This window comes from Poecilia reticulata, chromosome 18 (genome assembly GCF_904066995.2).
Source record: "Poecilia reticulata chromosome 18, P_reticulata-male-v2, whole genome shotgun sequence".
NCBI classification, from domain to species: domain Eukaryota; kingdom Metazoa; phylum Chordata; class Actinopteri; order Cyprinodontiformes; family Poeciliidae; genus Poecilia; species Poecilia reticulata.
The window spans coordinates 15473912-15495278 of record NC_088847.1 but is presented as its reverse complement, the minus strand read 5'-3'; the positions used below and the strand labels follow the sequence as shown (position 1 = coordinate 15495278).

The 21367-nt window shown below is 38.1% G+C and overlaps 1 protein-coding gene across 7 annotated transcripts in view; it reads left to right on the top strand.

Moving 5' to 3' along the window:
• Positions 1 to 21367, top strand: part of LOC103480793 (phospholipid-transporting ATPase ABCA1) — a 213883-nt gene that overhangs the window by 136492 nt on the left and 56024 nt on the right. For all 7 annotated transcript variants that reach the window (XM_081600003.1, XM_081600007.1, XM_081600001.1 and 4 more), the window contains 5 exons: positions 6557 to 6631; positions 8920 to 9089; positions 16122 to 16299; positions 18074 to 18189; positions 21008 to 21152. In XM_081600003.1, the coding sequence (XP_081456129.1) occupies positions 6557 to 6631; positions 8920 to 9089; positions 16122 to 16299; positions 18074 to 18189; positions 21008 to 21152 (684 nt within the window). The remainder of the gene's footprint in view (positions 1 to 6556; positions 6632 to 8919; positions 9090 to 16121; positions 16300 to 18073; positions 18190 to 21007; positions 21153 to 21367) is intronic.

Genomic DNA, 21367 nt, shown 5'->3' with positions numbered 1-21367 from the left:
TGTTATGTGATTTTACAAGCAAAAAATTGATGCGCCTTTCAAATTGTTAGTACACAATTCGATTTTTTTGGCGTTGTAAATCACTGTAGTCTAGACTGCCGTGTATTGTAGTTTCGACAACTTCATTAAACGATTGCTCAGACGTATTTTGTTAAATAGATTAGCCTGTCACAAAGTAAAATTTTGCACAGAAGAAAATAACCCTACATGTAAGCTCCAAAAATAATATGAAAACAATAAATAAATGAAATCATATTAAATTTTATTTATTAAAGCAATAAATAAAGAGACAAGTTTCGATTCAGGACTTGGCTTTTAAATGAGTTCGTATAAGCACAGCGACGTCTCAGCATTGACATCAAGGCTGCAGCTCTTGCATCTAAACATTGCTTTCTTTATTTATCTTTTTTTTTTTTTTGCCTGTGTTGTGTCGACGGTGGCTCTTAATTTTTGTAGTGTGTAGACCTTGATGAATTGCTGAACAACAAAAAGGAATAAAAAAGAGGGGCAAAGACCAACACTCCTCACATCTGTCTTTGAGTGTCCATGGCAACAGACCACAGCTGTGTGATACTTTAAATAGACCAAGAAGTTAAGAAGCTTCATGTTTAAAACAATTCATGCTCAAAATCCTTTAAGGACTTTAACTCACACATGGTTTTTATGTCGTTTGTATTTATAATCTTAAACTCAGTCAGTTTAGCTCATGTGAAGTTTTATAGTCAAGCTAAAGTATTTATAGCCTCAGGGGCAGTTTTTCTAGAACCCCATGCCAAGCCCAGTTGTCTCCCTCTTTTGTCTTTTTTTTTTTATTTTCCCTCTCTGTTTGTTTCCCGCAAATAAACTCATTAACATTTTAAATTTGTGGACATTCTAACTACTCTAAGATCAGCGGGCTGCTTTGGCTTCAGGCAACCTCAGCATCATCCTCGCCCGTGTTTACCCCCCTGCGTCTCCGGGATCTCAATGCTAATGTGACTTTAATTTGAGCAGCAGAAATGATGTAGCCCTTAATGGCTGGGCATTAACTGTCCTAGCATTGCTGTCCTTGTTATAAAAAAAAAAAAACAACATGTAACACTGTCCTTGGGAAATGTCTGGCTTTCTGCTGCTTCTTGGCAGGTTTGTAATGTGAAACGGTAAATGGAAGTAGCACTTTTTTTTTTTTTGTACTTTGTCAGTTCCGACTGGGAAGTGGGCATTTAAATTTTGGCTTAATTGCATTTTCTGTATCCAGCAGGTAGAAATGGAATTATGTGCAGCGGGATGCATTGGGAACAGTAAGAAGCAGAAAGCCTAAGTGCTGAAAATTTCATAATTAGGCCAAAAAGGAAAGAAAGACAAAAAAAAAATCACACACACAGTAGTTGGATGATGTGAGAGTTCGACTGTTTCCCGAAATGCTTCTGTAACCCGTTGAAGGAAGTTTTCCTCACTGAATCTGTTAATGTAATAATCTTTGACTCTTTTCTACCTGTGTTAATATCCGCTTATTTATACATCTGCTTGTTGTAGCTTTGTTACTGTACATAGGAGGAAATAATAGATGACCAGGTGGTTTTAAATGCTACTTGAAAATACTTGTAAATACTTAATTAATGCAACAGAAGTAATCCTAAATACGTACCACAAAAATTGCTTCAAATCAATTTACCCATTTCCTAAATCATACTAAATTTTTCTCTTTGCGTGTTTTCATTTTGCTTTTTTGTGCTCTGCTTTTATCCACTCAAACCATTTTGCATGAGCGTAGTTGATTCATTTTTAATCAGTTAACTATTTTGCACTTAATAATTGTAACCTTCTAAAACCTCAGTTTCCTGTGAAAGTCTCCCAAATAAGAATTTTCTGTTAGGAAACACATTTCTTTTCTATTTTTGTGTTAAAATTTCAGATTTTGATTTTTGACTTTATGACACAATTCTGATTTTGTACATTCATTTTTGCTGCATTATATGAAATTAAATCTGCACCTGCCGCCTCAACAATTTTAAATCTATCGTAATGCAAAACGTATGAATATTATTTGTGGGAAAACTATACAACATCCTGTAACGGGGAGGATGTAGAAGCAAAAACGCGACACATACGCTGCCAGCTTTGGCATGTTTATGTTGCAGACATAATGTCAAAACATTTTTAGCAGGTTTCACTACATGTTTTCCAAAAACTCTCAATGCATCTGTCCACACAAAACATGTCGCATATTTTGTATTTGCATCTCATTTTCACATGGAAAGGGAATTTTTGGTGGAAATAAGCAAGATTAGTGATTTTTAAGTAATTCGGAAAACAAAGATTGTGTTGTGAAGTGGACATGTTGAATTATACCTTAGCAGTCAGTATGGTTAGTGTGGTTAGGTGTGCTAAAACAATACTGTGTGAATTTTTAATCTGACTTTTACAAATTCACCAGGTTTTGTGGTAGACAGACATTATAGAAAGAAAAAAAACGTTAAAAAGTAATTTTACTCCAATAAATTTTCCTCCCAGAGATTAAATAGAAAATACTTTCCTATTAAATTGCCTCTTTGTTCTTCTGCACCCTTCATCTTTAAAGACCACATTGATACTGAAAATCTTCAGTTTTCTTCGCACAGTAACAGAATCCATACTAAAGGGTGTTGCTGTTAGCTTAACCTAGTAGTCTTTAGTATGTTCCTGATTGGAAAAGGGTCTGATATGGGTTTTAAAAATTATGTACATTGGTGTTTGATGGCGAGTGACACTATACATTCTCAAACAACTTTACTTTCTACATCAGAAATATTGAGCTTGAACCCTAGACAAGAAAGGACAATTTGGACCAGGCGTTTTCAACTCCAGTCCTTGTTGAGCCACTGTCACAACAGGCTTTTGGTTACCAATATGTGGAATGAGAATGTATGGAAAAAATGTGAACACCATTTGCTGAGTAAGGGGACAACTGCAATGCAAACACACACACACACTCACACACATACACAAAAACTACCAAACAGGCAATTTGACCAGTGAAACGGTCAAAAAGATTTCCCTCGCACATTTCAGCGGTGTGTCGTGAACCCCGGCGCTGACTGGGGTCTTCGGGCCAAACTAGCCTTGTCATTGTTGTTGAGCAGGAAGGAGTTTGTCAAGGATTAGACTCAGGCAGCTGCTGGCCCACTTCTCATCTTGTTTCAGTTGCCGCTAATCCTCGGGAATTCTCCCAACTGGAGCCTCTTTTTTCCTGCTTGGCACGATTCATCCCAGAGTGGAGTGAAAACGCGAAACACACACACGCAAAAAGAAGATTTCCTTTGGTTGTTGCTGTGGGATGCATCACAGACAAGCGTAGGAGTCTTGTTCTCGGCCCCGTGCATGAATAGACTTGGAACAGGGAGAATGTTATTCAACAAATATTTCTGTCAGCAGAGATTTCGGAGCTCTTCCCTTGTCCCCCTTTCATCCACCCCCCCCCCCAACACTGATACAGAAGAAGATGATGAGTTCATGCTGCCTTACTGAAATGATGTGTAAACATTTTGTTAAGCCATGCAAGCAGAATGATTCGAAAGGAGGACAAGAAATGCTCTGAATAGACAAAGCATTGCACTTCTGAGAATGCCACTGTGCGTTATAGGTTTTTGAGACTGAACGATTGTAGAATGGAGAGAAATAAGCCCCTTGTAACTGTCTCTGGAGCTGGAGATGTCTCTTTGTTGTCCATTGCTCTCCTTTCCATTGCCGCCGTGTCAGTGCAGACAAGAATTTGCACCTGAGCACACTCCTGCATTCTTGGGATGTCTTTCTTGATTTCTCTCCTCTTATTTTTCCCCACCTCCCACCTCCCACACCAGTTGTCACTGACACTTTACCTCCTCAGACTTCTCTGATACCGCATACACTTCCCCCCTGCAACCCACCGACACACGCACACACGCGCTCACACACAACCTCTTTTTTCCCCGCTCCTTTCGTTTGCTTCTGATGGTCCAACAGGAGGTCCATTTGCATTTATATCACACATGTAATGTCCTCAGCACTCTCGCGGCTGGGCTCAACAGCGTGGTGTCAGCATGCCACTTCTGAAAATCGGACGCCCATCATCTCGCGCCCTCATCTCAAGGCTCATTTCACATGATGCGCAAGTGGAGGGCAGCAGCTTTTAATGCAACCTGTCCGGTCTGCTCTCCCTCCAACATTTGCATCTCCTCACCACTTTGAAAAGTGTTTATTATCCGATTTAATTGTCTTTCTTGCATGATTGATTACATGAGGTAATTAAACAGTTGTGGCGCTCTGTAAAATAACTCATTGCCTTTAAACGTATTCACGTTTTTTGTGACATTGCAACCGCTAATTCCAGTGTGTTTCATTTGAATTTTCTCTTTTATGGTAAAACAGAGGAGCACTTAAATATGAAGTGGAACAAAAACAAAACAGGGTTTTCAAAATTCCGTACAAATAAAAACCTAAAAGTTGTGATCTGTGTATTCTTTAGCCCCCTTAGTTAAATGCTTTATAGAACAACCATTTGCTGCAAACAATACACGTAGAAGGCCTTTTACCGGCTTTGCACTCATAGGGGCTGACATTTTTGCCCATTCTTTTTTGGAAAGTGGACATGACTTTCAAATCTGGCCACAAGTTTGACTATAACTGGGCTGTTCTAATACGTGAATATGGTTAGATCTAAATTGTATCACTGAATATGAAATGTACACCTATCATATATTCCCTTTAATAATTGTCCTAGAGAGTCATGTTGCCTCCTCTGATGTTGGTCTCTCCATCTCCTAAGTTGTCTTAGACTGTTGGCTGTTTTACTGAGTAATGCTCCTCTGTCCCAACTTGTCATTTGGGTTGACAGCCACTTCATGGTTCGGTTACAGTTTGCCTTACTCTTTCCATGGTCAGATGATAGATTGAGCAGTGCACTTGAGACGTTCAAAACTATTATTTTGTAAATATAACCTTCTCCACAACTGTATTCTTGATAGTTTTTCTGTTTCTTCTGAATCCTTATAATGCATTGTTTTCCTTATGTTCTCTAACAAATAGCAGGTGTTGTCCTCCCAGTGGCTTTTCGACAACTGCTGTATTTATACTGACAACACTCCATCCATCCAACAGGAGGATTAAACTAGACTTGTTTTCTGTCATTTTGACTGACATGGTCAAAAAAAAACCATCTAGTCATAATCTATTTTTATCTGTCCTTTTTAAAGAATTATAATATGCATTTAATTTTCACTGAGTTGAGTTAATATTCAGTCTGAAGAAGCTCAACTGAGAATCCACATTGTGCTATCACACATCCAGCAGATGAAAACATATTACTTTTTCTCCACAGTGACAAATACCACTGACTCTGGCCCCAATAACTGTATATGAGCAATGAAAACAAACAATTGCACTTAAATTATGGATGATTCACCTCCTGTGACATGAAAGCAGTCTTATTATTTCCACCTGGTATGCATGGACTTGAGATGCCCACCCACTTGTGTGTCTTGGACAGTTGATTTTCACGGATGTTTCGATACTAATCTGGAGGCTGAATCCATTCTGCCGCCACACTGGACACTTGAACTACAAGCACCACTTCAGCCAAAGTTTTGAAATCAGGGAACATTTCTCCAACTAAAGTGATCAGAAGTCGGCAAGACTCTGAACGAGGACTTTTCTGATATTATTAGCCCTCGCCTTTGTGAGTGGAAATCTTGCAGCATGCAATCTTTTTTTACCTCCTTGTTTTAGTTGCAACAGTCTGTAACCTAATGTGGTCACAGACGTATTCCAAAGTCTCCATAACCCTTCAATGTGCTGTCAGCTCCTGGATAGTGAGATCCATTGAGTATGGTTTCCAGGTTAGAGATGGTACTCGGATGATGCGATGGGAATAATTTTTTTGTTTCAATTTAGTTACCTGCACTGTGCGAAAAGTTGAAAATGTCCATTTATCTTCACCATGTGGTCAGGAGTGTCATTATGTCAAAACAACAGATGTCCAAAAAACATCCACTTAACACATCCAATGCTCTACTATGCAATGGACACTATTTTCTAATTTACATGACTTTTATAAGCAATCGACTGCACTGGATTTTAGTTGGGTGTGATTGAAGTTAAAAGGGGTTGAATACAAATGCACATAAAACTTTTTTTTAAATTGAAAGTCAATATTTTCCTTCCACCCCACAACTTAGCGTTTGTCTATTTCATAAAATTCCAATAAAACAATGAGGTTGTAATGTGACAATATGGAAAGAGTTCAATGGGTTTGACTACATTTACAAGGCACCGTTTGGTAATAGTGCACTCATTTTAATTATTTTGCATAACAAATCCAGAAATGTCAAAAATGGAGAAAAAAAAAAGCAATCAGAAATATGGTGGGCATATTTTATTTCCCCTGAAGCCTGAGTAAAATAAGTGGCTCAGTACTCCCTAATGCTCTCCAGAAGTCTTAATTCTTGTCTCCCCTCTGCTTCACACTTTGCATTTCAAAGAGCACTGGTGCTTTTCTAAGGGTATCCAATTAAGTTTCAACTCAGGATTGTTTTTCTCTTGTTTTCTCCCCCGTCTTTATTAGGATAACGTCACCGATCAGACCCTGCAGAGAGCCGAGGCGGTGCTGAAGAAGCTTGGAACCAGGGACAATGTCAAGGTATCGTATTAACACTCCGAGGCCGTTGCGTCAAATTAAAGAGGATGAAAGTGTGACGGCAGGAGAGGTGAAAATTAGTGTGGTGCATTTGGGGCTTTTTGGGGGGAACTGTGGTGATTAAAAGGGAATGGAGCACACAGGCAAGAAAACGCTAATGCAACATTTTATTCAAATGAAACTGTCATAAATTGTAATGTTGTAAGTAATAGTTGAGCATCTTCTCGGACTGCAAAATGACTTCTCCTCCCACTTAGCCGAAGTCAATTCTGGGAAAAAAGCTGTCAGATTGAGGACTTGAGACTGATGTGGGGTTTACCTCCAATTGGGACATCAATTCTGAAGATACATCCGGAGCTACATAGAAGTGGTTTAGAGTTTGAGAGCAACCATGATTGATTAAAAGGAACATAAAGGCAGTATGTTATGCATGTTAACATCTTAGACTTTTAAATCACAAAAACGCCACACAGAAATGAAGATAGTTTCATGAAAGTGTCAGTAATTGAGACAGAGTGGCTCAAATAATGAACAAAGTCCCTATTAAATTGCACTAAAATAACCCATATTTGATGTTTTTGAATATCCTTAAGCAGAACTGGCAAAAAAAAATAAAAAATCAAGTCTGTTCAAATTCAGTAAATTTGTTTTAAATTATAAAATTATGTTGAATCCCCCTTACAAACATCAAACACTTCTCTTACTGGGAATTTCTCTCCTCCGTGGAATTCTTTGATGCTCTTTAATTTTTCTAAAAAGTAAAAATTCTAACAGGATTTTTCCACTCTGCTTGTCAAAACTACGTATTTAGTCGACGAGCCTTGTGCTCTCAAACCTCGTCAGTCTTCAATGAACGATTGATGTTTTGGAGAGGTTTGCTGATAAAATGGCAGGTATTTTTCCTGAGATAAAGCAAGGCAGAGTGCACACGTGTGTGTGTGTGTGTGTGTGTGCATGTGTGTGTGTGTGTGTGTGTCTGCGTGTGCTAATTCCTTCACAGGCTCCTTTGTGATGGCTCGTTGTGTTAGGCTGGTACTCAGACACCATCCACTCTTAATTATCGCTGAACTACCAGCGGGGAGTCCTCTCTCACACCCACTTTCTTTCATCCTCTTTTTTTCTTCTTCTTCTTCTTCAGCTCCCCAGCAACCAAAGGCTCAGAGAATCACTTACATGAAAAAGAATGTGTTAAAAATATTTTTGCTTCACGGCTTGTGCGCTGTGTCGCATCAGGATTTCACTGTGAGATGACTGATGCCCAATTAATAAAAAAAATAATACACGCTTCTCAATGCAATTGGTTATTTTTGATGGTCCGTACTTCCTCCAACAAGCTCAGAATGTCATTTGAACTCCTTTCTTTTGGAAAAATAAATAAAATAAATTGGCTTAGCAGTGGACTTGAAGCACAGAACTGCAGCACAAAACATTAGAGGAGTGTCCCACGGTACCAGTGTTTTATTATAGATCATAGCAACAACTAATGCTCATAATCTATTTCACCTGCTTCCTTATGGCCATTATAGTAAGACAAATTCTCTGTTTTATTTATTAGGCAGGCATACCTGTTGAATTCTTGACCAATCACATAGCAGCATCTGGCTATGTATGGTAAAATATGTCTTAATGAAGTTGAAACCGTTTAACAATATGAGGAAGAAAGACTGATTTAAGTAGCTTGAAAGACAGCATGGTTATCGTTACCACATGGGCTGGTCTGAATATTTTAGAAACTGCTAACATGCTGGGATCTCTATGCATTACCAAGTTAATAGAGAATATTCTAAAAAAAAGACAAAATAAAATGTCTAGTAACTGGAAATTGCATTGACTAAAAAAAATTGTTTTTAAATCAGAGTTCAGAGGAGAATAGGCGGAATGGTTCGAGAACATGGAGTGGTAACGGTAGCTATGCAAACCTGCTACACAGAATACAAGCTCTGAATCAATGGAGTGGGCTACAGTGGCAAAAGACCACGCCAGATGCAACTCATGTTAGCTAAGAAATAAAAGCTATAATTCACACAGACTGAACTACGTGAATTATCATATCATCTGAATTTTGCATTAGTCCTTACCGTTTTAACTATGTTAAAATTAAGGCATAACTTCAAAAAAAAAAAAAGGTAAATGTGTTACTATGTAAGTAAATTATAATTTATCAGAAGCATGTATTCTATTTTTTTCTGATCTTGGAATGTTTTTTTTTTTTTTAATGTTGCTTCATAATTTTGGATATGTAGATAAATGCTAGATCTCATGCAACATCTAGAACATTCTCCGTTTTGTAGGTGTGGTTCTACAATCAGGCATGGCACGGCGTGGTGTCCTTCCTAAGTGTGGCCAACAATGGCATCCTGAGAGGAAATCTTCCCAAGGGAGAGGATCCACGCCGCCATGGCATCTCCGTTTCTAATCACCCCCTGAATCTCACCAAGGAGCAGCTCTCCTCTGCAGCCATGTAAGTGAAAACAGTCCTGTTGGCGTTTCTTCTGCCCCTCTCACAATATTATCCATCAGCCTTTTTGTGTCAGTGGTATTGAAAGAAATAATGAAATGGAAAAATAATCATCTCTCTTCCTATGTGTTTAGCACCATAGTGTGCTCGGCTTGATCACCACATTAACCAGCTTGCTAGAAATAATTTTGGAGAAATTCCACCACATTAGTGCACCGCCGCCACAGAAACCGTTCGACTGCAATGCTAAAGGTTCCAGTGACGTTACTTAATAGTCTCACATATTTGACTATGCGGGATGCTTTACTTACCTCCTGGCCACGCACAGGTACAACAATGAAAAGCATTGTACTGTGTAATGGGGCAACGATTTCACATTTCAGCAACAAGTCATTTCAAAGAGCTTTATATCAATTGTGAAAACGAGCAATAAACATCAACCCCCCCGACATATTTTATGGATTCTCAACATGGATGCTGAGGTCTCCTACATAATCAAACAGTCATAATAATAAATGCACAAAACGGATAAAAGCTTACAAATATCATTGAAAAAAGTTTGCCACATATTTTAAGGTTTTGTATAAAGCTTGTGTCAGAGTTCGCTTACGGCCTTTTACCTCGAGTCCCAAATATTCAAAAGAGTCAAATATTATCAGGAAAACTTTATTATAGTTTAGCGAATCATGAAATGTTGTTGCAACACCTTCCCCCTTATACTTTCTATTCTTTACCCCCGAAATTCTCTCAGCAATGCATAAAAAGGGCCACATATATTTCAAAGACATCACATGACTTTATGTCCAACAAAATCTCTATTTGCATTCATGCAAAGTGTTTTTTTTTGGGGTGGGGGGTTTAACACCAGCACACATGATGCCACAACAAAAACAAGTTGCTTGCTTCATTTTGCATATTATTATTTAACTCATTACCATTGTTTAATGAAAACATGGATGAGTTCGTTTATTTCAAACAAACTATTATTTCCGTATGTAAACTGTTAGGAAGATGGTGCAGTAAGAGAATCTACTGCCTCGAAACAAGACCTGCGTGTATGTGCACTTCCATCTGCTCCCTCCAACATTATAAGAAAAGTCATGCAAGTTAGTTTACTTGATTCCAGATAGAGCCTCTAGATATGAATGTGTTTTGACCTCTTACTACTGTTAGGTGAAAGAAACTGTCAGCAGACTCACTGCAGTGTTTACCTTTAGTTTCCTTCTTAAAATTTCATCTTCGTCAAATAGAGAGAGAGAAAATGTTATTTTTTTTACTTCTGCTGTTGGTGGCCAAAGAAACCTTTCTATCCCTGAGATGTCAAAAGATACAGTCTCATGCTTTTAGCTTGTATCGTTGCTGGCAAGTTTCCAGCAGGGATCACTTTTCTTTTTCTTTTTTTTTATAATGACACTGACCCTTCAACTATCCCATAGAAGTGACATCGTGTTAAGTGTCACTTCCTGTATTTAACTGGAGAACAGCCTCTCATAGATTTTATGTCTTTTAAAAAGAAAAAAAAACTCTGATCAAAATGTAACTATATTTGGCTCATTGGTCTTAATACCATATTTTGCAGCAGTATCAGAGGATGCGTTTTGATTTCCAGTTTTAATTAGGCCCTGTGGCTTTTTCTCTAGATGCAAAAAGCAACTGGATGCAATGCGGTGATTTTGGGGATATATTTTTAAAATGTGTTTAGTTATGTTTTAATTGGCTTGACAGTTGAGATTTAATTATTTAATTTTGACTGTACTTAATCTAAAACTAACCTATTTCTGCTGTACTCATTGTGAAAATCCCACAAACAACTAGAATCAGACTGAGAAGAATTCTTACCCTGAGAAAACTCCCATAACTACCAACATGTGTTGGTAAGTTGCCAACACATGTTGGCAACTTACCAACATGTGTTGGTAAGTTGCCAGGTAACTTACCTGGCAACTTGAATTTCCCTCTGCTGTCACTCCCTCATTAGGTTCAATTTCCACCTGGTAGCAAAACTGCTCCTTACATATAAGCAAAAAACAGTCTGAAAAATCAGGATTGTTGCTGTAGTTCATAATTTCTTCATTATCTGTGTAAAGTCAGCTCTTGAAATTCTCATTTCAGTTGGGAGTTTCACACATAAACACACATCGCGGTGAGACGAGAATAAGCTTGCATCACGTTGAAAGAAAGGGAACATTCAATTGTCTGTAGCAGTAAAAGACCATAATGGTTGCTGCTCATGTCAGCTAAGAACAGGGAACTATAGTCCACAATGTACACGGGCTGCACAATAACATAATAGGAAAATGATGCTCGGACAATTAGTCTTGATTTTACTCAGATTTACTTGGCAGTCAAAATGTAAAGATGTAGAAAAAGTGATTTATTCTGCTTTTTATAAACCAGTTTAGCCGTTGGTGGCGGTGTTTTGGTGTGTGGATATTTTCTTTGGACACCTTAGTGCCAGTTAAGCTTAGCCAGTACCACTGCTGACAATAATATCCCTTATAACCACAATTTGAATGTTGACCACTATGCTTTTGGTCTTACGTTGCCATAGTCCCATTGGGGTTATTTGTTCCAATCTCAGCTATTGACTGTCTAAATAGCCTTTGAGATGTTTTGTAAGCAGATCAAATCTAGCTTAGTTTTTAACATTTATCAGATGTAGTTTAGACGTATTTTGATCTCAAAAAAAAAAATGCAGAGCTGGAAATGGAGGACAAGAGGCACAGCAAGGAATGCAAAAAATAAAGAAAGAACAGAATGATATGAAGTACTGGGCAAATCAACGGATGATCACAACATTTATAGTATTGGCACCATTCATTTCTAATACCTCATAAACTCCACATATAAGAGATAAGGGACACTGCTTATTACAGCGGATTAATACTTCATTTACTGAGTAATGAATGGATAGATGCTTGTCCCGTGTACTTTAGATCAGCATCGTGGTCTGTTGTTGATTTTGGCTGTAGCATCGCATCCATCTGCTGCAGATAATCACAATCATATCTCGTAACAAAATACAGGCTCCTTGCTTTCCATTGAGATTGGTTTCCATCCATGCTCCCAATCTGCAGCCAGTCTGGTGTTTATGAAGTGCCTGGGGGCCAACGACAGCTTTGAGTTAGGGGGGGAGGTGGCGCCCGGAGATAATTACGACATTCTGTCTGCCGTAGATTCAGCCTGAGCCTCTCCTTCTTTTCTACCTCGCGGTCCAGAGCGTGACATAATTTAAGAGCTATGATTTCAAGATTAGATGGCACTTTCCTTAATATTGAAAAAAGCAGACAGGTGTCGGGGTATTAAAAAAAAAAAAATTAAACGTTGACAGGTGGGGGAAGGGACCCGATTAAGCACAGCAGTAAAGCTCAGTATACATTGCTTCTTTAATCAGAATGACAGAGCTACATGAAACATTGCGCTCACACTCGCCATTTTTAGCCGTAAGCAAGAAAAGATCAATAAAACTGCTCTGTCCCATTATTTGTTCGAAAAAGAAAAGTTGGTAAAAGCAGGTTGAGGAGTCAGCGTATCTGACGGTTTCAATCTGGAAATCTGTTATGGTAAAAATCACTTACTATTCAGCCTGTGAAAACGTGAAAGATAAATATCGCCATGTTCATTAAGGGAACAAAACCTCCTGTGTAATTTGTCTGGGGAAAAAAGTGTTCACATAAAAAACTAAAAGGCGAAATATCTGTAATATAAACACTCATAATTAAGCACATTTTAGAACAATAATTTAACCAAATATGAATGACTTAGTACTGGTAGCAAAGAAGCACCCTGAGAAAACTCCCATAACTACTGAGAGAACGTGACAACTTTACCAAAGAAAACTAAGCTGACTTTCAAACCAGAGACCTTTAAGGTTCAAAGTGACAAGGCTCACCACCACTGATTGGACAAAAGAAATTATTTTTGTTTAATCCAACATGGCCAACAGACAAAAAAGCATGCCAACCGACCCGGTGCCTCCTTCTACTGTAGACGACTCTTGCAGGTAAAAAAAATATTGTGATATCAGATAACCTCCAAAGAACAATACTACTGATGTATTTTTCAAGTAACAACTTTGTATTTGGAGAAAATTACAATTGATCACCTAAAAAAAATTATATATGTATTTTGTTTTTTACAAAATAATTTTCCTACCTTAAGAAAATAAGAAAACAATTGGAAAAAAATCCTGACACAAAGGATCATAATTCATGCATGAAAGGGTTAATGATTTTCTCCACAAAGTTTGATGGTTAGAAATTAATACATTAGGTGTGCTGTGGTGGCACAGGGGCAAAGCACAACCCATGTATTGAGGCCTTAGTCCTCATGCCGGTGGTCGCAGGTTCTATTCCCAGCCTGGTGACATTTGCCACATATCCTCCCCTTCTCTCATAACCCTCCTTCCTGTCAAACTACTTTCAAATAAAGGCCACTAGAACCAACCAAACCTTTAAAAAAAAGAAAAGAAAAAGAAATTAATACATTAAAAAAGAAAAAAAATAAGTTTTGGCCTTCTCCATCCATCCATTTTCTTTCACCCTTGTCCCTCAGTGGGGTCGGGAGGGTTGCTGGTGCCCATCTCCAGCTAACGTTCCGGGCGAGAGGCGGGGTTCACCCTGGACAGGTCGCCAGTCTGTCATAGGGCAACACAGAAACACACAGGACAAACAACCATGCACACACACACTCACACCTCGGGGCAATTTGGAGAGGCCAATTAACCTAACAGTCATGTTTTTGGACTGTGGGAGGAAACCTGAGTACCCGGAGAAAACCCACACATGCACAGGGAGAACATGCAAACTCCATGCAGAAAGACCGGGGCCGGGAATTGAACCCAGAACCTTCTTGCTGCAAGGCAACAGCTCTACCAACTGCGCCACTGTGCAGCCTGTTTTGGCCTTCTCTTCCCTATCAAATGTGATTTTTTTTTTCAGACTATATTTGTGTGAACTTTCCTTGTGCTCTACTCTAGCAACCGTTAGCTCTAATTTTAATGTTTTGTCTAATGGCCAAAACTTCCAACAAAGCCTTCTGTTTCTCAAATAATCTGCAACAAGTGGATTTTAAATATAAGCCTCTGACAAAAAAATAAATAAATAAATAAATAACAATATTATGAACAGACAGTAATTGTGCAATTCTCGAGGTAATTTCTAATTGTGTGTTATTTTTTATACGCATCAACCAGTTTGTTTTGACACCTCTATGCTTTGCAGCTATTTTTAAACTTGTGTGATGTTTAAAAAAAACACAGAAAATAATTTTTCAAAGTAAAAGAGAAGTCATATAAAATTGCAGCTCAATTTTTATGTGTTCACTGTTCTTTATCTGCACCGATACAAAAATAGAGCCTTTGTTAATTTTCTTCTGTTATTTAAAAAAAATAAAAATCTACCGTCTCCTCGACTGCACTGAAGTGTTTTCTCTGGCAGATGACAAAACCTCCAGTTTAAGTGACTGTAAAACAAATTAATCTAGAAAAACATTGGAAAACTGCTTCAAACTTACTTGCTGCATTTCTTGTACAGTCCTGCATGAGCTACATATTGGTCACTGTGCAAAAATGTTTTATATTCTGTATTTACCACAGCCTCCTTTCACTGTTGCATTTAAAACTTTGCTCTGCAGCCCTCGGCAATAAAATAATGCCCTGAAGGAGAGCAATACCTTCTATCCAGCTTTCCTCCCACTGTTCATCTTTCTTGTTCTTCCATTATTGGTTAATTAGCAGATTGCTTGTCCTCTTTTCACAGTAATTAACCACCTTCAAGCATTCAGAGCTGGTTCATTCAGCGCTCCGTCCCCTGCATTACCTCCCCACAGCCCCTTGAAGCCGGCAGAAACGTGGGCCGGAACCAACTCGGTGTAAATTATTTTGCATTTATGTGCTCTAATTGGTGCCTGTTTGTCAATGATAAATGTGACAGGGGCAGCTGATTTAATATGCAAATGATGCAGCGGGACGGAAGCACCGGAAAGCGGGGGTTAAAGAATGAAAATCATTTTTATCCGGTGCTAATTAAGCTGTTGGACTGAAGGACCTTTTAGAAGGAGAACTGTATTAAAAAGAATGTGTGGCAACGAAACGAAGGTCAGCTTAATAAAAAAGACGGTTTAAAAAAAAAATCTGTTTTGTCTGAAATAACGTCCTCTACTTACAACATATTGATGTGATTGGGGGGGGAAAAATGGAACAAAATGTGGGGTTTGCAAACTAGTGAAAAATGATGAGGATCCTCATCATTTTTCACTAGTTTGCAAACCCCACATTTTGTTCCATTTTTTGACTTGATGGAGCCACGCAAATAAATAAATTGAATGAGAAGTTGAACTACTTATTATACGCTTTTGTGTTGGGACACGTTAAATTAAAAATACACATTTAAGCATCAGTTTATGAGTAAAAAGCACACAGGTATATCTTCACCAAACCAGTGTATGATTCCAGCCAAGCATCTGCAATTTGTAAAATGGTCCTCCGAGGTTCTTTGACATCTGTGGGATTGTTGGAATGTTTTGAAGTGAACCGTAGTGCGGCTGCACTTGGACGTTTCCTCACCCCTGTCATCATTTTATTTTCAGAAACTTTCAGTAATTTGGACGTCTTATCCGTGGTGCAACATAATGGGGATGAGGTGTTTTCTGTTTGTACATCTTGCTAAGTAGATTTAGAAGAAAGCATGCACACAGAATCTAAAATCCCATTTTCGCTGATCACACTGAGGTTCCGAAACCTAAATTTTTATTTGCATGATTGACTGCATGCATTGATTGATTTTTAATGAGCAACACTAGAAGTGCTATAAAACTTGCATTATAAATTCTCTGAACCAAAGCTAACCCTAACCTTATGCACCCAACTGTTTGTATTTAAGAGTTATTCAGCATGGAAAAAAGAACAGTTTAAATAAAATAATTTAAAGCTCAAAATCAGACATTCATGCCTATTATAAAATGTTTTTTTTGTGTGTGTGTACACTTGCCTCTCTGCTTCACTTTAAATCTAAAACGTTATCTCTTGATCCGCAGGGCGACGACCTCTACAGACGTGGTGGTGTCCATCTGTGTTATTTTCGCCATGTCCTTCATCCCTGCCAGCTTCGTCCTCTTTCTAATCCAGGAGAGGGTGAGCAAAGCCAAGCATCTGCAATTTGTCAGCGGCGTAAACCCGACCGTCTACTGGTTAACCAATTTCGTCTGGGATATGGTAAGTGTTCCAGCTCTCGAAGGATTACGTCTCAATTAATAATGTTGAACATGTGCTGCTAAAGATGCGTTCTTTAATTCTTCCAGGTTCGCTTCGAAGGCCTTTTTATTTCTTGTTTTATAATCTTAACTCACTGACGTCCGAAAGATTTTATTCCCACCTAGGGCTATGGGTGAAAAATTTCAATCCACTGTAATTGATAATGCAGCTCTGACAGCACCGGCCACAGGGAAAAGGGCTTTACCTGATGCACTGTTATAGGCTGAGGCGTAATTATCGACAGCAGCTGCCCCCGTTGGTTATGCTCAACAGGCTTACTGGTACTTTCCCCCAGGCATCATGGAAGTAAACATTTCATCAGGCTCTTTTGGTAACGAAATGCTATCAGGACACACATCATTATTGTGAATAAATGCAGTCTAAGTGGAGGACAAATTCACCTAGGGAGCCAGACTAAAGATGTATTTATTTTTTTTGTTTTCTGACGTGGACTGCATTACCAAACAAATACAATCAAAACATAAAATATTGAACATGTCTCCATTGAAAACTCTCAAAAGCACAAAGAAGGTACATTAAATTAAATATCCACCAAGCTTTCTACTGAGTTTAAAGCAAGTGTTTTCAAAATGTGGAAGAGATCACGCCCCTCAGACAAAAAGACAACTGCAGCCCCCCCCTCCCTACTATATTACTGCAATTATTCCTGTAAACTTTCTGCTGCTGTTGCTATGCTTGATGTTTCACTTATACATGACTCATTGATGTTGTGGGATTTACCTGCTTAAGCTATGTGTAACCCCACATGATATGATGCTTCAGTTGCCTTGTTGTTTACAGTGCGAAAAATATAAACTACTTTCTGCTGTGAGTGCACTACATTTAGTCTCTTGTGAAAAAAAACAAAAAAAACTCCAGATGCTTCACAGAAAATACCGTGACCGCAGAGCACCTTCACATCCAGTCCAGGAAAATCTAAATTTTAAATAATCATGGTCATTCTTTCTTCCTTTGTTGGCACAGACACTGTCTCTCCTTACTTATCATTGCTTTAGGTACTAAAATATTCTCAGTTACTATATCTGTTTTTGTTTTTGTTCCCCCTTTGTCCCCATTTCCTTAATGTACATACAGGTCAATAATTTATCCTTAAGATTAGCTTTGAGTGATGTCTATTAAAAGTAATAAAAACAGAATTACATTTTTTGGATAGTTTAGGGTTTAAATTCTCTATATGATAAATCAAAGATAATGTACAGATTCAGCAGCGATGTTTTGAAATGCCTTACTGAACAGTTTCCATACGTATACCAGGTACATCTTTACCAACTCTAAATATGTATTTAACACTATTTTTCGCACCTTTTAATTCCGTATGGAATAAATTAACAATGAGATGTATATTCATCTCATTGTATATATATATATATATATATATATATATATATATATATATATATATATATATATATATATGTCACAGTATCATAGCACAGTTGTTCAGTCACTGAGAAAACATTTACTTCAAAGAGCAGCAAATGCGTCTCTTCATCACTGAATTAATTAGAAAGTTAAAGCTGGGTACACTTAAGTGTTAATTGAAAAGTTATTCACTGATTTTATAATCAGAGAAAATGAAATTAGATTAAAAAAAAACTTTGCTAAAGTGTTGCAGTGCAACTGTTGATGCTCTGTAGGCCAACTTCTCTTATTAAACACAAATTGTCTGCTTAAGATCGCTGCTCACGTTTTATCTTCATTATCGTTTTGACAGTGTAACTACATCGTGCCCTGCTTCATCGTGATCGTGATCTTCCTCTGTTTTCAACAAAAAGCCTATGTTTCACCTCCGAATCTGCCCGCTTTGATACTGCTCCTGATTTTTTATGGGTAAGTTAATTAAAATTTTCAGTTTTCCTAGAAATGTTTGTCAACCGTCTTCATAGTTACATTAATTAATTTCTATTCTTGTCACATATTTGCTATAAGGTTGATTTTTTACTTTTTTTTTGTAAAGCTGAGTTCACCAGTCTAACAGTTATTGTTTTACTGTCACTGTCTGAGGCAATATTGAATAACAGGACCCAAAATAAATCAGGTTTGAATTATTGTGCAATAGGAGTCTCATTTTGGCTACGAATAAGTATAAATAATTGCAAAGGGCAATTATTAATAAAGCAATGTTGATAGTTTGTGGACTAAGCTGAACAGAGGAAACGCAACAGGAGATGCGACAGATGTCCAAGACACTTTCTGGTTCAGCACGGCAGTTGTGTTTTACCTCCCATGTTTTCATAACCTCAGTTTCTGATTGGTTACATGTCACATGCAACAGGCTGCGTTCTCATTTGTCCTCGTGGGAACACAACAGGCTGCATTCCATCTTAGAAACCATCCTGCTAATCAGGACATCCTTAAGATTGTCAGAAAGGGGAAAATCAGGACAAAATTTAATTCAAACACTATGAATCAGGATATTAATTGCTAATCAGCATCAGCAGTTTGCTGTGGCTGAATTCTCTAACTTTTTGCCAGATTTAGCTTAGCTGCCGTTAACGCTAAGTCCGCAGTCATTTAAAATGCTTTTAGGGCTATTTTCTGCAATTTGTTGGCATGAAAGGTAAGGAAAATGCCCAGATATGAGATAAGATCAACCTTACCAGATTATCGGCGATCTGATTATCAGATTGACCTGTATGAGGTGGTCAAAACTCCGTATCATCCGACTTGTGCGGAGGAAATCCAAGGTTACGGTTCGAGAGTGTGACACTTTTATAGACGGGTTGCAGGGCCAGCTGGTTGGGAAATTTCAGTCCAAAACACTCAGACCAGCTCCGTACGGTGCCTGTTTGACTCACATCACTTCTCACCACTAACACACACTGGAGAGTCACACTGAAGAGCTTCAGGACAGAACAGACCACTGGACTTTAGCCTGGCATCAAGTTCTTCAGTCGCAGTTATGCTTAGAAATAGAAAAAAATAATAATAACGAAGGCGTCACATGCCACATGTGTTTCTCAGTTTAGAGGTTTCTTGATTGTCATTTCGTCTGCGCTGTATATCAAACCCCACAGAGCATCATTGCATGCCTTCTTTGGTTATGCACTGACCGTTTTGAGTTTTAAGAGCTTCCATGTGTGTGGAAAATTGCTAGCCTGAGCTGTGATTTATGGAAGACATGTGGTATCTTTGAGAGGTAGTCATTTTGACTGGTTTATGGATGAAACTGTTTTCATGAAAGCTCGTGGTTTCAATTAAAGTCCCAGCAGCATTTAGTACAATTGTTATGGTAGACTAGAAGAGGCGTTTTCCTGGCCTCAGTCCCAAACGTTCAAGTTTGCATTTAGATGGCGTCTTCTCATTGCTAAGAGTTTGTGAAACCAGGATTTCACCTGTTTTTCCACAGCGTTCTACTCATTTGGTGGCCTTTATGTTACAGTTGTTGCTTTGTGAATGTGAATTTTCTATCAAAAGCACTTTGATGGGTCGGTATGATAAGAGAGGCGCTTTATAAAATTAGCCAAATTATCATTTATGAATACCAATAATTGAGGGATCATGGATTTTGTCATAAAATAAACACAGCACTAACCCTGTCCCACACTGAATAAATGTACTAAATTTAGGAGTGGATTTAAAAAAAATAATATAAGAGTTTGCAATTGCAATTCTAAATCCTTTATTTTAAAACTATTGATTTTTTTTTAAGTGTTTCCTGTTTTGATGGATTAATCAAAGTTTCATAGCCACTGACAATCAATAAGTCATTTCTATGCTATATAAATAACACCCAGTCTGTTCTGCCATATTTTCTGGAAAGTTAACACACACACACACACGCACACACACACACACACACACATATGCATGCACGCATGCATGCATACAACAACACATAGAAAGGGCAAAAAAAACACACAAAAAAACAAGAGATCTTAGTGCTGACCTTTAAAAAGCCCTATAAGTAAATCATTTAAAAAATATATATCTAATTTTATTCTACAATGTGCCTCTAAAGATCAGGCCAAGGCCATTAATGGAAACATTGTAGTTTGTTTTTCTTTTTTCCATTGTGACTAATAAATTCTTTCTCTAACAATTACAGCGCTTAAGTTTTATTGCACAACAAAGTAAAACCCTAATGCAACTTAACAGACACACAAACTAACGATGGCTTTCTAAAGAAAGCCATCTGTGAATCAAATGTAATCAGTTAAAAACAAGCGATTAGCTCATGTAAATATATTTTCTAAAACATATATTTTGCATAAATTGCATGCAAGAGAGCATACAATTATGGAGATGATCTGCCAGTGCTACTGGATAACCCACCGCAGCTCCACTTCATAACAGTTTCACTTCGTCTCCTTTAATAACCGAACTTGATCTGCTCTCTGCCAAGTGTGGGCGGCATCCATTTTGCAACGCTTTTATGGGTCACTTGCTTGAAATGCAAATGATCTGATAGAGGCTGCTGGTGTCGTGAACCGGCACGGTTGACCTGGTAATCTGCATTCATGAATTGAAAATTGCATGGATTCAGTAACCGCTAATTTTATATTTGCCACCACTATTAACCCCGGTGGTTATTTCCATGAGTGTGGACCAGTGTGGAAATAGCCTCTCAGAAATTTGAAGTTGGACAGAATTTTTATGAAAGTTTTTTCATTCTGGTATCTCTTGTGTCTTGCTTCGCTCCGATCAGATGGGCCATCACACCCATGATGTACCCGGCCTCCTTCGTCTTTAGCGTTCCCAGCACGGCTTACGTGGTGTTGACCTGCGTCAACCTCTTCATTGGCATCAACGGCAGCGTGGCCACCTTCATCATGGAGCTCATTGAGGACGATGTGAGTGACAAACGCGACACGAAGCGCAACCGTTAAATCGGCCACAATAAACAATGATGATTTTAACTGTTTGATATTTTTTGAATCACCTACTTACTCGTATGAAATTACAAGGCGTAGTTAAATTAATTCAACACAATGTGGGACTAACCTACATAAGCTTAATACATGAGAAGCGGTTGCTAATTATATTCTCATAAACTCATGCAATATTA